The sequence below is a fragment of the Amblyomma americanum genome, chromosome 7, assembly GCF_052857255.1.
Source record: "Amblyomma americanum isolate KBUSLIRL-KWMA chromosome 7, ASM5285725v1, whole genome shotgun sequence".
Classification (NCBI taxonomy): Eukaryota; Metazoa; Arthropoda; class Arachnida; order Ixodida; family Ixodidae; genus Amblyomma; species Amblyomma americanum.
The window spans coordinates 25,209,780-25,226,261 of record NC_135503.1 but is presented as its reverse complement, the minus strand read 5'-3'; the positions used below and the strand labels follow the sequence as shown (position 1 = coordinate 25,226,261).

Sequence of the window (16,482 nt, the reverse complement as noted above, 5' to 3'; positions counted from 1 at the left end):
TTTTTTGATCAAAGTTAACTACGGCTGCGTTTCTTATAGGGCTGAGATATCGCACCAACTCGGAACTACCTGATGTGAAGGCCTGTCAAGGTTACTCGAGCTTACAAGGTTATCCACCTGTATCCACAGTGACATTAAAGTCGAGAGAAGGTCACAGTTTCATCTCAGCCCACCAGACCAGAAAATGGGACAACGGGACAAACTTCGTTCGGTCAATCAGTATAATGCTCGACACTTTAAGTAATAGTGCCTATTGAAAACGACAACGTATTTTCACAGAGCGAACAACGATAACCGCTGCAGTGGCGTCCTGAATCCAGCAGAGATAGCAGACTTGAGCAAGTCTCCTCGTTTACGTCACAGCGTCATCACATTTCCGCCCCGAAGGCAACACAGCCCCCCCCCCCCCCCTTTTTTTTTTTCTTCACGACGTCCCAGATTTAACCGGCTCTCCGAGGTCGGAGGTTGCGCCGAAATCCGTAATTGCAGACCGTATAGCGCAAACAATGGCGCATCGAAGCGTGATCCCTCCCGCACATCGTTATTCTAAAGATAGTCCCAGCCGAGGTCCTCTCGAAAGCCTTCAGTCTTTGAGCTGCGGTGCACGTAAGCAGTGAAGTGTTTGCTCTCGATCTGAAGACGAGGTGGGCGTGTGTTGGAAGGGTGACCCGCAATGCATGGCGGGCCAGGCAGGAAAGGAAGAGGTCTGTTCGTGATCCGCGTATCTCGTGTTCGGGTTTGTGGATCTTGAAGTCATGCAATGTTTGCCTTGGGTGGTGCTTGCAGGACTCTACTCAAAGCACGAGTACAGCTGTCCCAAGACCCCGAGTAGGATTGCAACAAAGAAGTAAAAATGAGACACTCTTGACGGATTGAGTTCGTAGGTGTATCGGCCCAGTCACTTCAAATGTCATTCAAACTTGTCGAAACAGCGCCGCAGCGTACTTACACCTTAAGATAAAGAACTGCCCATGTTCAAGCACACGCTGGTGTTTGCAGAAGTTAAACATTCGTTCATGTGAACTCTAGATTCGTGAAGGTAATAATACCCGCCGTTCTCTGTTTTGCTAAGCTCCAAAGGATTGAAGCAATAAGAACGTTGTTAGGAATCGCGGTTCGCAGGCGACATATGATCACGACAGCGTCTGGCTTATTATTTGCATTCTTTCATCACTTTCGAACTCGCAGCCCGAAACATGCCTATCAACAGTGGAAACTTCAGTTCGCCGGAACCTAAAGCGACTCACTTTCTCCATTTCAAACGCCATGATTATTCTACATCTTTCGCGTACCGAGTATGTTGTAATTGCGCATACAGCGTCGCCACCTTTATCGAAACGCTACTTACATCGAAATTTATCAGCATCTCGTTGACATTCTTGCCAACTGCACAGCCTGCTGCAGTTCGTCCCAGACAGAAAACACAGGCACCGCTGCGTTCCAACTCGTTTTCACTGCCTCCCTGCTTACCAACGCGTAACAGCAAAAAACTCGCCCGCGTTCGCCGCAAATCGTGCGCGAGGTCAGGAACTCCGCTTAACGGGCGCAGTCAACCAACACCGTTTCGTTTCAAAACGCCCCAGTCCAGGCACCACTTCTCAAACACTCGCTCGCAGCGATGAGCAGCTACAACGCCAACGCAAAACGCCAAGGCGGCCTGCCGCTGTTCCTGTCGGTCGGTCGCGTGCGGCCCGCGTATCGGAAGCGCGCGGAAAGGGGGAGGAGGAGAAGGGAAGCGGCGGTCACTTTTGCGCGCCAGAACCATGTTACGGGGCCACTCATCTCGCACGCGGATGCAAGCGCCCATCTTCTAATCTGTCCGCCGACGCTTTACTCGTCCGACTGGTTTCCTCAGTTTATTCGTCGGACGCCCGGCATTCGACAACGGTCTCGCATCGCCCGCGGGTACACGATACGCTAAACAGCCGATGTGCGGCCCCAGAGAGGGACGGGGGGGTGGCTACTCCGCCGAGTGTTGCGCAAAACGAGTCGTCACTACTCGTGCCTTCTGTCTGGCCCCGTGCGCGTTTTTACCGCTCTGCGTAGCCCCGTATACGCTGTGTGTACGGTAGTATACGGTTGCATCCGCGGTCGTTATCTTCGATTTGACCGCGCACTGCGGGTAACGGTTTGATTGGCGGTTAGCGGGCCTTCTCCGTGTGCTTTGGCGCGTGGAATCGCTTCTCGTTGCGATGGTGTACGTGTGCGCCTTTGGCGCTTGAAATGATATGCGCGGGCCTTAACAGGTGTGTTTTCTTGGAGGCCGTCACTCATAGGCTTTGTGGTTAGACACCTGCATGGCTATACGCTCGCCACACGATTTGCCGCTCATGAATTTTAGAACAATCAGTTGACGTAACTGGAGAGTGTTCATTCTAACAAGGTGTTGCAAGTATGTGCAGGTATAGTTGAGCTGAAAGCAACTTGCGCGCCACTTATACCCAACTCGACCTGGGAGTAGTGTTGGGCTTTGATGGCTACCTCCCGCGACAATCGGATCAGAAATTGCGCGTAACCACGAACCGTAGGTGGGTAGATGTGTACAATGTAATGAATATGCGACACGACCCACGCTGTTTCAGTGAAATTCGGTGGTATTCGTATCTTTGAAAGAGCTAACTAATACGGGAAACGTTAGCCAGCGCTCACACGCATTATGAGTGCCGGTAACGCTAGCAAACAAATTCAAAACAATGAAAGAATAGAAATTCGATTACATGACATAAACAGTAAAGTAAGGTTTGCAGGAATATAAACACTAGCTCTAATGCGTCACCCAACACGTATTCCCAAACGAGTGTTCAGTATGCGAGTACGTCTTAGGTCGAGTACATCGACAAGTTTCGCAGCCGCAAAAAAAAAAAAGCAAAGCTAAGCGCTCTTGCGGACCCTTCAGTTCAAAGCCCTGTCACTGAATGGTGAGGCCTAAACGCCGAGGGAAATAACCGCTTACATGCATGATACGGTCACTCATTGGGCGGATGTGAGCGACGGGAATTGTAAATCCCCGTTAATATATGATTCATGCCGCAGTGTCCCACCACGCTTTACATCGATCTCAGTGCGCAAGCTAACGCAATCCGCGTTTAAGCTAAGCTCATCTGCATGGAGTGACAGCAGAAAGTGGGTCCCTGAATGCAGATCGCATATCGCTGACCACCCGCCGCGGTGCTCAGTGGTTAGGGCGCTCGACTACTGATCGGAGTTCCCGGGTTCGAACCCGACCGCGGCGGCTGCGTTTTTATGGAGGAAAAACGCTTAGGCGCCCGTGTGCTGTGCGATGTCAGTGCACGTTAAAGATCCCCAGGTGGTCGAAATTATTCCGGAGCCTTCCACTACGGCACCTCCTTCTTCCTTTCTTCTTTCACTCCCTTCTTTATCCCTTCCCTCACGGCGCGGTTCAGGTGTCCAACGATATATGAGACAGATACTGCGCCATTTCCCTTTCCCCAAAAAACCAATTATTATTCATCATATCGCTGACCACCAGCGTCGCCTTTGCTTTAGGTTTCTTTGTCATTTCTCAGCCCCTGTTCTTTTATCCACTACCCTTTGCTTTTCCTTTATTTCGCAAATAAGATGCGACTAAAGCCAGAATAATCCGGTACCTAGCCGCTACACCTGCCGATGCGCCACCTCCTTTTTTGACATGGCGCTGCTCAAGAAACAGAAGCGTGACACTGCAGGACACCCCGCCGGGGGACAGGCCCGCCGAAAGCGCTCTTGACAACCGTGAGAGAGCGAGGCGCTTTCCTTTGGGACAACCCCCTTTCTCGTAGCAGGAAGTGTTGTGTGTCGAGGTAGCCCACAATGAACTAACGGACTGACGCACGCTCGCTGGCGCTCTGTGAATGAGTATACAGGTATGGACTACACGGGGTATCAGAGAAAAACGAGACACCCGCGCAAACCCCTCCTTGTGTGGACAACACACGGAGCATTCCAAGTTGAGACGTGAGCGAGATCCGCAGCGATAAGCTTGTCCGCAAGCGCTGTTTTCGCGGAAAGATGTATACAGCGAGGGCTCAACACGCCGGTTTATAGACAGGGCGGTCAAATAAGTCGCACAGCAATGGAGCGCCCACAGGCGAAGCGAGAGGCAACCCGCCCGACTCCTCTTTTTTGTTTGTTTGTTTGGATGTACGTGGGCATGTTTTTCAAGCCTTTGAAGAAACGGTATAATGTAGTGTTCACCCCGGACACCACGCTGAGAATGTGAACGTTAGTTTGCTTTCGAGAGAAAAGGTCGGCGTTAAAATACGGAATGTTTTCAACGAATGCGCTGCTTATCGTCTGCCGTCGATAAGTCAACACGATCGAGGACCGACAATACTTGCTCCTGCAGAGACATACAGCTGCAGTGGTTAACAGTTGATAGGAGCTTTCAAATAACAAATCAAATTATCTTGCTTTTATTTCTCAATGAAATAATCTAGGCTTTGACTTACGCCTCACAATAGCACTCTGGATTGCCTTCGAGCAGGTGAAATTTTTTAACGCGAATAGGCTTATGAGTACTGCAGGTGTCAGGCATTTCGCTTTCATAGCTATGCGGCAGCGTAACCGGGTATCGAACTCATGAGCTTTTGCTCAATGACGCAGCGCTACAGCCGCAAAGAATTGCGACGAGGTGACGATGCTACAATTAGCACGCGTTAAAAAACACTAATACAAATAATACCGTTAACCAGTAGGCAGTGTCTAATATTGGCGTGACATTTTACGCACTATTATAAAACATGCCAGCTGGGTGCATTCTTTTCCATTCGAATGGAATACTTGCATGCAGCAGGGTCACCCGTGTGAGTTCATGACCTAATTAATGAGCTAATTGTTGTTCGTGTTAGCGAGTAAATATTTAAAGAACCGAGGCTGGAAGCAAGATCATCAACCTTACAGAGTAGCTGAATTAAACTGTAGTCAAACATTCCCCTGTAGCTTTTCGGTGAAAAGCCATTTTGGGGAGTCAGAAACGTCATTGAGAAGTTATATGGTACTGATCCGAAGTTCCCGGTTCGAACCCGACCGCGACGGCTGCGTTTTTATGGAGGAAAAACGCTGAGGCGCCCGTGTGCTGTACGATGTCAGTGCACGTTAAAGATCCCCAGGTGGTCGAAAATTAATTCCGGGGCCCTTCCACTACGGCACCTATTTCTTCATTTCTTCTTTCACTCCTCCTTTATCCCTTCCCTTACGGCGCGGTTCAGGTGTCCAACGATACATGCGACAGATACTGCGCCATTTCCTTCCTCAAAACCAATTATTATTATTATTATTATTATTATTATTATTATTATTATTATTATTATTATTATTATTATTATTATTATTATTATTATTATTATTATTATTATTATATGCGACAAGCCTGCAAAAAAAAAAGAAAAACCACAGAGAATGATTACTACATTCCAATCAGCGCGAAAGCACGGATTTTTGCTACATAGAAGACGGCGATGAGCGGGCAGTGCCGCGGGACGGAGCGCTGGCCTGCGGGCAGGCAAGGGGAAACGACTACGGACGATTTTGCTCGGGGTTGGTACCCGTCGGATTAGTGCTTACGAAATAATATGCAAATCGGTCTCTCACTGCCGAACAGCATACCTGGCTGAGCGACCGACAACACAAACGCTGCTACACTATCATACGACGATCAGGAATCGACTCACAAAAGTAATAATCTCTAATAAGCCCCCGCTTCTCCCACAATACAGGTATCTCTGCAGCCTCGAATGGAAAGAAAAAAAAAGTTTTTTGTGCAAGAATTATTTTTTCTTTCTTCTTAGCGGATCAACCGAGCCAACTGTGACGTGCGAAATCGCGAAGGAGGCTCTCTCGTCGCGTCGAGACCGCATCATTCGGAGAGAGGAGAACCAGGCTCGAAATGACAGTGTTTTACAGGCGCACCATCATTCATTACACTCCTCTCGGCCGACTCACTCATTCCTGCCACACATAATTCCAGCCGCGCGACGCTGGATTCTTCGCTCAGTGGGACGCGGCTAATAACGGACCCGTGTACAGAGAGGCAACACCGCTGGCCCGGAACGGAGGCTGAGTGTTTTCCAAGATGCGATCTGTACTGTCTGCCAGCGTGGAACCTTCGGCTCTGTTCTCCCAAGCATGTTCGAAGAGACCGGAGGAGCTCTCCTCAAAGCTGCGTCCGCGTAGTACAAGCCATACACCATTTCTGTTTATTTTTTTTTCTTTTGCTAATCAAGGTCCTCGCCCGGTATTTAAGTGAACCCGCGCACCCTTCCTAGACACGACCAGGAAAGAGATGTCTCTCGTGCATGCCAACCCTTGAACACATGGATGCGACATTGTGTGCTGGAGGCGATTCGGGTAGGTATCGTTGATTATTAGCATCCATCGAGAGTTTTGTTCAGTGCTCGTCGTCTTCCCTGCCAAGCAGCTTATTAGCACTGTTCCGCGCCACAATCGTTCTATCTCACTTGTGTGTGTTTTTCCTTTTCAGGCTTAGGGAGGGTGCTTTAACAGGGATCTTCTGCCGAGTGCTTCAACTACTTTCGTCGCACAGGCAAATGTAAACAACGTGAAAACAAAAGCCAGAGGGCGAGCAATAAACACGCTTAAGTCGTTCCGGAAACAAATATCGCGGCCTCGGCCCCCTTCTCGACAAGAGACGAAAACCTTCCCAATCATTCGCCGTGCATCTTTTCTCATTACGTATGCTAATCCGCGAGAAAAACCGGGGCACAAAGCTGGATAACCAGGGTTTTAATGGCTGCGGCTGAACAGGAACGTTTTTAACGACTAGTCAGTTGGGAACACCCGGTGCCGAATCGGTTCGGTCGGCTTCCGGCAGGTTTGCAGTCGCGCACTGCTTAACTAGGCGCGGCGCTCTTTTGAAACGGAGGAAGCGGAAGAACAACACTGCGGAAAAAAAAGAGTGGAAGCGACTAATCTCTGGGGGAGCGCTCTCTTCCTGGTGTCAAACTTTTTGTTCCGACTCCCCCTACACTCTCACACTTCACGGTCAAACGCAAGGACACCTCTCGTTTTTTTGTGCACCAACACGCGTCCTTCGCGGAGATTCTATTTTTCGCTCACCGCAACAGTTCTGTCCCGTCGCCTCTCCGAACCCGAAAAGAGAATAAAGATCTGGCATAGGTAAATGCATATGCAAATGGCGCGTGGTCATTGGTCGGCCAGCCCGTTCTTTCTCGTGTGCGCGCACTAATGAGCGATGAAAGCAAGCTGCCTGGACGACGTTCTAGAGGCGAAAAAAGAGAGAAAAAAAAGTAAAAGAATAAACGAGGCAAGAAAAGGAAATGGCGGCGGAACGCTCTGCGCGGCCCTCGAAGGAACCTGTTGTGTTTGCGAGATTGGATTTTCAGTTAAGATATAGCATTGCTGGCGGCTCGCGTGTGGAAAAAGCCGGTAAAGGCGGTGGCGGGCTTTTGTTTTGTTTGTGCGCGTCGCCGCTTACGCCGGGCTTGGCGCTGAGCGAAGCCTAGCCCAGTTTTCCGATCTATCAGAAAGGTCGTCCGGGAAACGTACAGGTTCCCCTATAGTGGTGGCGCGCGTGTGCTCGTGTGACTGTTGCGCGACTAAGGTCGACGTCGTTTGATTAAGTGGACAAAAGGGGCGCTGTGCGCACTTCTCGCAGGCAATGAGATTCGACGATATCTCGAGCGGCGCGGTTGTCTGTGGCGCGAGTCTGTGTATTTTTCGCTCGGCTGACTTCTCCATACGTTCAAACACCAAGTGGCTTACACTTGCGTCGAGTATAGTGGGCGCGGCGTACCTTTTGGCTATTTAACGCGTTCGATTCACCACGACTACCATATTGTTCGCATCTTTTATCAGTATTCTTAAAGCTACACTTTCCAGTAATATTCTGAACATATTGAGGCTTAACATCGTCTACTAAAGAGTCCAGTCTTAGCGCGCTTTTTTTTGTGTGGGCGCGCCAGTATTCCCCTCCAGCAGTGAGGGGAAGCTCATCGTCCCCTCTCTGGTCTTTGAACCTGGCATGCGTGAAACTAGTCTGTCGTGTGTGAGCGCCTCGCCTGGTACTTAATACCCTGAATCCCATTTGTTCGCTCAGCGGCACGCGTTGCGGCAGTTATCAAGAACAGAGATGTCTTTGAACCTTTATCAATGACAAGCTCTGGCCCAGTATTATTTGTTTTGGTGTTGTCGGTTAATAGAGGCATATTCTGCACGCAAGCACTCGCGCACGCGCGCGCACACACACACACACACACACACACACACACACACACACACACACACACACACACACACACACACACACACACACACACAACACACACACACACACACACACACACACACACACACACACACACACACACACACACACACACACACACACACACACACACACCACACACACACACACACACACACACACACACACACACACACACACACACACACACACACACACACACACACACACACACACACACACACACACACACACACACACACACACACACACACACACACACACACACACACACACACACACACACACACACACACACACAGAGAGAGAGAGAGAGAGAGAGAGGGAAAGAAACGGTGGAAGGGAGATGGAGAAAAAAAATGAAAGGCGATTTAGCGCGGTTAGGCCAAATGCGAATTTGGTGCGCGAGCACTTCGGTTTGGGTTAGAAGCTCGGTTTTCAAGGTCAAGCAAGCTTCAAACACAGATAAGCGAAATCGGACTTAAGCTCCATTTTAAGGGTACGATGCGACAGCGTCAATGAGTTTATGGTCATATACGCAGAATTGTTCATTCTCTACATTCATAGATATCCGGGAGTCCTCATACCACTCCTGGCGCAGTAGTGCAGCGGTTAAGCAATGCACCCCTGCCCTGCCACCGCGCAATGCCACCGGTGGGACTTGTGAGATCCAGGCTGCCCTTCCCGAGTAACCTCTCGCGACCAGTCATTGATCGAACTGCCACCTTCCACGGTGGGCAGTGTGCTCATAAACCGGTGGCCAGACAGACAGTGGTGAAATCGCTTAGTGCGGATCTTAGTGCTAGCGCGCTAAAAATAAGAAATCCGCAGTCGCTTAACTTCCAACAGCCGAAGGTCTCCAAGTCAGCTCGTTCGCATCATCTCATTAATGTTGTAATGTATTATATAGTGTTTCCCCGTAACAATATAATAATCAAAACACGTGCATATTTTCAACCGCACATCATACGTTCATTGTATTACGCATATGTCCAAAGTCACTCAAGTTACTATTTATCCTGGCGGAGAAATACATATTTCACACACATCGAAAGACTTCAGCGCCTTGAGAATCAAGCCATCAGGCTCATGTCATTCAGTTCATTCCAAACACACTCTTCACCCCGCACCTCCACCAAGGATGTTACGGGGAAATACTATTTACATTTATTTACAAGTGTTGGAGTTAGAATAAAAGAGTTCCTAGCAGGAAGCACCAACACGAACAGGGAGCTGCATTAACCTCCTCTTCCTCGTTCGTCCTTTCACGCGAGAGGCCACTTCGTCTTCCACTGCCACTTCGTCGTAACAATATCTGAGAAATTTTGTAATAAGATATCGCAGAAAAAAATTGTACTCTTCGCTCAGTTCGTGGTAAGAAGGAGAAGAGAGCTAATCTGAAAGCCCCAGTAGAGCATCAGTGCACGTTGAAGCGGTTGATCCTGACGTAAACATACGCGCACGGCTATCAAACCATGCAATGCAGTCACACAACCCTATGTGCCACACGCCTATGGCCAAAGTCGCAGAATGATATGTGGATAACGTTCCCAGAAAGCGCCCGAGTAAGTGAAGTGATTCGATCAATTCAGATAGCAGCTATAGACATTTTTTACGTTCTAAGACAGTTATTTTTTTGCTGTACCCTAACATTTGAAACTCTGGCAAAACGGCCGAGATCTGGCTTCACGACCTTCAGCCAAGCAGCAGAGGCCATTTCCTCCTCGCTTCCGATTGGCCCGTGCTATCTGTCTCCGCTCGCGTTGTCAGCGGCGACGCGAAGATAGCGAATGTTTGTAAACACTAGCCCTGCAGTTCAGAGCCAAAGTGCCCGCACTTTCTGCAGAGCCTCAGACAACGCTTTCCTCTCTACGCCCCCCCCCCCCCCCCCCCGTGCTTTCTTTTTCTCTTACACGCGTGAGGCGTTAAGCTAGCAAGTACCGTTCCTGCCGCCCGCTTCTTGCGGCAGTCAAGTAGAGCAGTCCCCGCGAGACGAGCTCCGAATGCGCTCTCCACTACGCGAGAGCACGTAGCAAGAACGCGCTACAAAACGGCGCCCGCGCGCTGATAAAGCACCGGCGCGGAATTGTAACGAAAGGCAGGAAGGAGGGCACGATTTCGGCAACACATAAAGCGCGGAAAGCTCACACATAGAGCTGCTAGGAGAGTTGCCGGGAAAGTGAACAGCGCGAACCGGTTGCTGGAGATGAAGACGGCGTTTGACCCGGTCTCTGACCAGCTGCGTAAGACGAGAAATCGCGAAGATTGAGCGGCCTCCGCTTTAGGTGCCACATTGGGTTGTCTACGTACGATGCGGTGCTAAAGATCCCCGGATGTTGTTCATTGGGACGTGTGATGTCTACCCTCGGTCAAACAAGGTGATCGAGTGTACCGCGGTCGTTCCTAATAAAAAAATAGCCTTAAAATGTAAATAAGTGCCAGGTGGGTTTTATCTAAGTAGGAACCTACCCACTTTGCGTGCGATTAACTGAAAATAGCCGCCCATTGGTTTCCGTTGGTCGCGATCTCGCCCTTATTCTTCCTGTAATCTTTGACCTGTGAAGTCTGCCCGCGGCAGCGGACATGTCTAAGATGTTATGTCTACTGTTAATTTCTTTGTGTGTCTCTACTTCTGCACCGGTTCAAAAGCGGTTAACAGCGTTCTTGCTCTGTGTTTTCGGGCCGCCCTCATGTGAATTCTTGATTTCAAAGCTTCTGCGCTTGCACATCTGGAGTGCAGCAAATGCGTTGGCATGCGCCGCTGGATTCCAAGGTATTTGAGCGGGTCGTGGAAATGGAAAGAAAAAAAAATGTCGACTGATGCGCAAACGCTATTATATTTTAACAAGGGTCGCGTGGAACAAGGGCAACGGTAATGAACGTGACATTTGAGATACTCACAGCTGAAGAGGCAGCAGAGCACCAAGACACAACAGGCGACCGGGGTCGCCACTCCTAGCACGGAGCCAGGCATCTCTTTGCGGGGGTTGCCGTCAGGCGCAACGACGGGCCGTCGTCGCTCTTCGGAAGAGAAACAAACCGCGCACCTCCGCGCGGACGGGGAGGTCGGTGACACAAAGGTGACACAGCAACGAGCCGTCAACGACGGCTCTAAACCAAAACCGACGGCGTTCGAACCGCTCTGGAGAACAACACTCAGCACCGCAACCCAACTATGTTCACAACCACCACCAACACCAAATAAAAACGGGTTAATCCTCAGTACGTCTCCACCACACACGCGCACACACGGGACGGGCGTCGAATTCGATGATGCTCCCTCGGAGCACGCGGAGCAGTCGAGATGACGGACGGGAGCGGCGCAAGCGCTGTGCGAGGCTTCTCAGGAGCTGCGGCTCTGCTGCATCGGCTGGGGCGAGTGCACAACTTTCTGTTTCGCGGCGCCGATTTCTATCCGGCGTCACGTTGGGGCCGGCCTACTTTCGCTCGCCCGCCGCAGTCGTCGCTGTCGGCCGGGGTGTCCGCGTGAGAGAGGCACCCCCTTCTCCCCCTCTTCTCAGCCCTTTCCCGAAGCTCTTTCTCGTCCACTCTCTGTATCGCACGCTGCGACGACTACTGAGGTTACCGCTGCTTCGGCTGAGTGCGCGCTCGGCGTGGCTAGGGAGCAGACGGGCAACGAGGCGGGCGGTCAGCGCTGCCGAGGAACCAGAAGGGCGGAAGCTGCGGTGCGGAAAGGATGCGGTCGCCGCGGCGTCTCTCCGCTTTGGCCACTGGAGCGTTCGCTCACCTTTGTAGTGGTTGCGGTCATCACCCGGATTACCCGCTTCAGTTCACAGACACGGAGGGAGGGGGCTCTAAGGTGTAGCCTCTAGTTCCTCGCTGTCGCCAACTTAGCTGAATACTGAGGTTATCCAATTTCTGTTCTTAACAAAAATAAATTCTATGGCTCCCCGGGTACATTGACGTCTGTACGGCAGTTAAATGCGCACTTTTTTGGTGATAAAAGTGCACTAAAAATTTTGACGCCACTCGGTTCAATGTCGTGACGTCTACACCGAAAACAACACCGTGATCACCTTTTAAAGTGAATGGCGGCGTAGCCTCTTCGCCCCGCCCCCCCTCAAAAAAAAAAAAAAAACCTGTGCCGACGCACTGAGATTTACATGCGAAATTGGCTGATGGTGGCGGCACCCGCATTTAATGTTTTGCTTTTTCTTACCTTATAAAAGTTCCGTTCTCAGTGAAGGAAGCGTCTGTGTCGTTAAAATGCCGCAATCTCGGTCTATGCCCAATTTAATTTGTACTATATCACTTCAAAAAAAAAAAAAGGAGAGAGACGCTCAGCGCGCCATCAAATTACACCTGTTTTCATTCGTTGCCGAGAGTAAGCACGTGACCAGTGATATGGAGACGTACTATAGTGTTCGCTTGCGGACGAAGTATTGCCTTGATTTGGGGGTTCCATTGCGGGTGATGGGATTATTCGCATCTACGGTTCGAGTATTCGTGCTGTTCCTAACAGAAATTGTTTGATATAGGTAAATGTAGTCTCATGAGTTTAGGGCGAATTTATTCTCGACTGCAAAGTGTTTGAGAAAGTTAAATAGCTTTCCTTTGCAGCCGCATTACCGCGCTTTGGTGGATGCTAATGAGTAATTACTATCAAATTAAATATATGCACCCGCTTTTCAAAGCGTCTTGAGGCAGATTGATTTGCTCTTCAGTAGCAGAACGTTTACTGAAACCCCGAAGCTCTTAACCTCTCTAAGATGAACAGAGCGTTTTTGTTCTTCAGGGGTGCCGTAAATGTTTCGCTATATATACTGCTCAAAAATGAACCATGTGATCAGGCACTTTTGACCACTCACGTTACGTTAGTGTGGCGTCACCGCACTGCTTCGCATTGCCCTAAAATGACAGAGTGTCTACGTTAACGTGTAACGCGTCTGTTTCGGGACAACACGGCGACAGCGCACCGTACTGTGTGGAGCTACAGCGCTGAGACTTGATATTTATTTGCCACTATAGCCATGACCAACCAATTTATTTAGACCGCCTTGAATTCGTACCGATGTCTCCGTACATGGTTGTTATAGAATTCACCTTCGTCTAAATGAGCCGCTTGACCAGAGCCGGACTTGTGAACCGGTGCTCAGCAGCTGAACGCCGTACCCGTTCAGCCACCTCGGCTATTCTGTATAGTACGAGTGCGCGTCACAAATACTTCTCGAAAAGCTTTTCGCTGGTCGAAATTATTCCGGAGCCCTCCACTACGGCACCTCTTCTTCCTTTCTTCCTTCACTCCCTCCTTTATCCGTTCCCTTACGGCGCGGTTCAGGTGTCCAACGATATATGAGACAGATACTGCGCCATTTCCTTTCCCCAAAAACCAATTATTATTATTATTATTATTATTATTATTATTATTATTATTATTATTATTATTATTATTATTATTATTATTATTATTATTATTATTATTATTATTATTCACCTGTACAGTTTCTGCTTGTTATTGCAATGACGACAAGTACAGGGTTACTACAGTGAGTTGAAGTGGTCGAAGTTGGAAATTGATTTTTGGGGAAAGGAAATGGCGCAGTATCTGTACCACATATCGGCGGACACCTGAACCGCGCCGTAAGGGAAGGGATAAAGGTGGGAGGAAAAGATGAAAGGAAAAAAAAGAGGTGTCGCAGTGGAGGGCTCCGGAACAATTTCGACCACCTGGGGATCTTGACATCGCACAGCACACGGGCGCATTAGCGTTTCGCCTCCATCGGAACGCAGCTGCCGCGGTCGGGTTCGAACCCGGGAACTCCGGATCTGTAGCCGAGCGCCCTAACCACTGAGCCACCGCGGCGGGTAGACCGCTCATGTTCTAAATTTGTTTGCTGCGCATTAAAATCCCAGCAGAGTAAAACAGCTCGGTGACAAACGCTATGCCGTGCCTCAGACATCTGAACGCCTTCCAGAGGTAGATGTCTGTGACCTGCCCTGCGCGTTCACAGAAACAGTCCAGAGATTATCGCAAACGTTGACGTCCGGAATACGAGCCGAGGACCACGAAGTTTTATTTATTTTTTTAGCGTTACGTTTTTCGCTAATCCCATTAACTGCAGGCAGAAACACGTCAACATAGTCCCGCTCGGCCGGCGTCGCGTCGGCCGGCTACGCGAATTCTCACGCATGCACGAGCGGGGCAACGCGGTGCTATTCGGAAACTGGTTCGCCCGCGTAATCAACTCGTCACTCAGCGAAACATTCAAGGGCCGGCTTATTCAAAAACTTCGTGTCTGCTCATACGCGGGAGTTGTGCAGACACGCCTTCCCCTTAACAATGGTATGCAGGCATGCGTGGTCGCATGCGTCTGCCAAGACTGAGAAAGGTCAGGGCTTCTCTCTTTCCATGCTCTAGATTGGCGGAATGCATGCGCGGCTGCAGGGGCGCTGTCTGTTTACTTTTCGTGCTCAAAAGCTTTCGCCTCCGTTCCGTAACCGCTTGCTCGTTTCGCAACAGGGGGTGGGGGGCTAGCAATAATAATAACAACAAATTTCTCTCGGACCCTGCGTTCTCGATCTCGATGGCAGCGACGGAGCAAACATCGCAAGTCAGAATGTGGGAGTGACTGAGGCTCCGCCTCCTTTTGAGCATTGTTGGAACGCGTTTCCTTCACCTTTGATCGTTTAGTACGCGAGGGAATTAGCCTCGAGCGCCAGAGGCGTTGGCTCGCAAGTCGTGGAGCCCCGCTTAAGTTTTCACGAAGGCACAAATTGCGAGAAAAATGATTAACGTCCTCAACAGTGTGGACTGTGTTTATTCGACAGTGAGCGGGTTAACGGTTAAAGTTGTTGACGAAAACAAACAGAAATGGCACCAGCTTGCTATAAGAAAACATGGCGTCGTCCTGATCGATTTCATCACAGTGTTGTCGCTGCCAGTAACTATGGTTAGAGCTTATGTGACACAAAAATAATTTAAAGCTGTGTTAGCATTAAAACTCTGCTGTTTTGCTACCTGGGGTACCATGTGTGCAAAGGTGCCTAGAAGACGTGTTTAAATATGAATTTTCACACACACAAAAAACAACTTATGCTTCTTTGAAGCTGACTTGTGCAAGATGAGCGCAGATTAAGCTGTTTTTCCTTTTTTTTTTTCACTCGGACCGGACATAAACCCTGGCTGCACTTTGTACCAAAGGCATGTTTCAGTAAGCCCTACGCCCACTCAGCCGATGTTCTGTGCATGTTATGAATATACAGCCGGCCAAATCTTTAGCTGGCGTGAGCGACGCCCGCTTTTTCTGCACTCCTGTGCTCTGCGACGAAGCAAACTTGAGGAAAGCTCAATATTAAGCACGGGCTTAGTGAGCCTGTGCTTATATTTGGTATTTTCGCAAATTTATTCCGCCATAAGCTGCAGGAGCACGGAAATCATGGCCGTCACGCACGCCAGCTAGAGATCTGGCCTGCTGTACCTAGTGACAATTAAACAGCACAGAGCAAAACATACAAGCATAGAAGTGGGATGGAAATAGCAGCGCTATATCTCTCTCTCTTTTTTTTTTTTAAAGAATGAATGCAAGCCGAAAAGAAGGCAAATTGAGAGGCAAATTTAGATACGCTTGTAGTCAGTCGAGTGGCATGATCGAGCCTAGGATGAAAACTGACATCAAGACGATTTTAAATAACCCGCCACTGGCGTCATTCAGAAATTTTGCCGAACGTCAGCGAGGAATGCAATATAATTGTTTCCATACTTGGAGGCTGAGAGAGAAGGCGTGCGTGTGTGCATGCATGTGCTTTGTTAGTACTCTACTTCTGTGCACTTTTGTGTGCTACGAAATATTTTGCGCACCATGCTATTTCTCCTGCTGGATTGCTGTTCTTGTTTGTTATGGGGCTAAGGAATAAAATGGCTGTGGTGCCCACGAATAGGCGACAGTGGGTCGTGCGCATCTATTTCCACTTATATCAGGAATACTCTCGAACCTCTATATAGCGAGCCTCGTTATAACGAAATAATGGAGATAACGAAGGAATGACGATTCCCCTCGGACGCTCGGTCAGCACGGGCTATAACGAAGCTACGGCTATGACGAAATAATCGCCAGGCCCCTTCAACTTCGTTATAACGAGATTAACCTGTAACAGCAGGAGGTTTTGCAAAGCGGCGGCCGGAAAATCAACTCGCACAAAAAGCAAAACCACTGACGTAATACAACAAAAACAGGCCTTTTTAGTCAGGGTGGTTGGGAGAAATAGTGGGGTTCTCGGCA

At 49.5% G+C, this 16,482-nt stretch overlaps 1 protein-coding gene across 1 annotated transcript in view; it reads right to left on the bottom strand.

Annotated features, from left to right (window-relative positions):
• LOC144098710 (uncharacterized) overlaps positions 1-11,625 on the bottom strand; it is a 146,498-nt gene extending 134,873 nt beyond the window's left edge. The window contains exon 1 of the mRNA XM_077631541.1: positions 11,144-11,625. Coding sequence (XP_077487667.1) covers positions 11,144-11,216 — 73 coding nt within the window. The 5' untranslated portion in view covers positions 11,217-11,625. The remainder of the gene's footprint in view (positions 1-11,143) is intronic.
• Between the last annotated feature and the right edge of the window lie 4,857 nt (positions 11,626-16,482).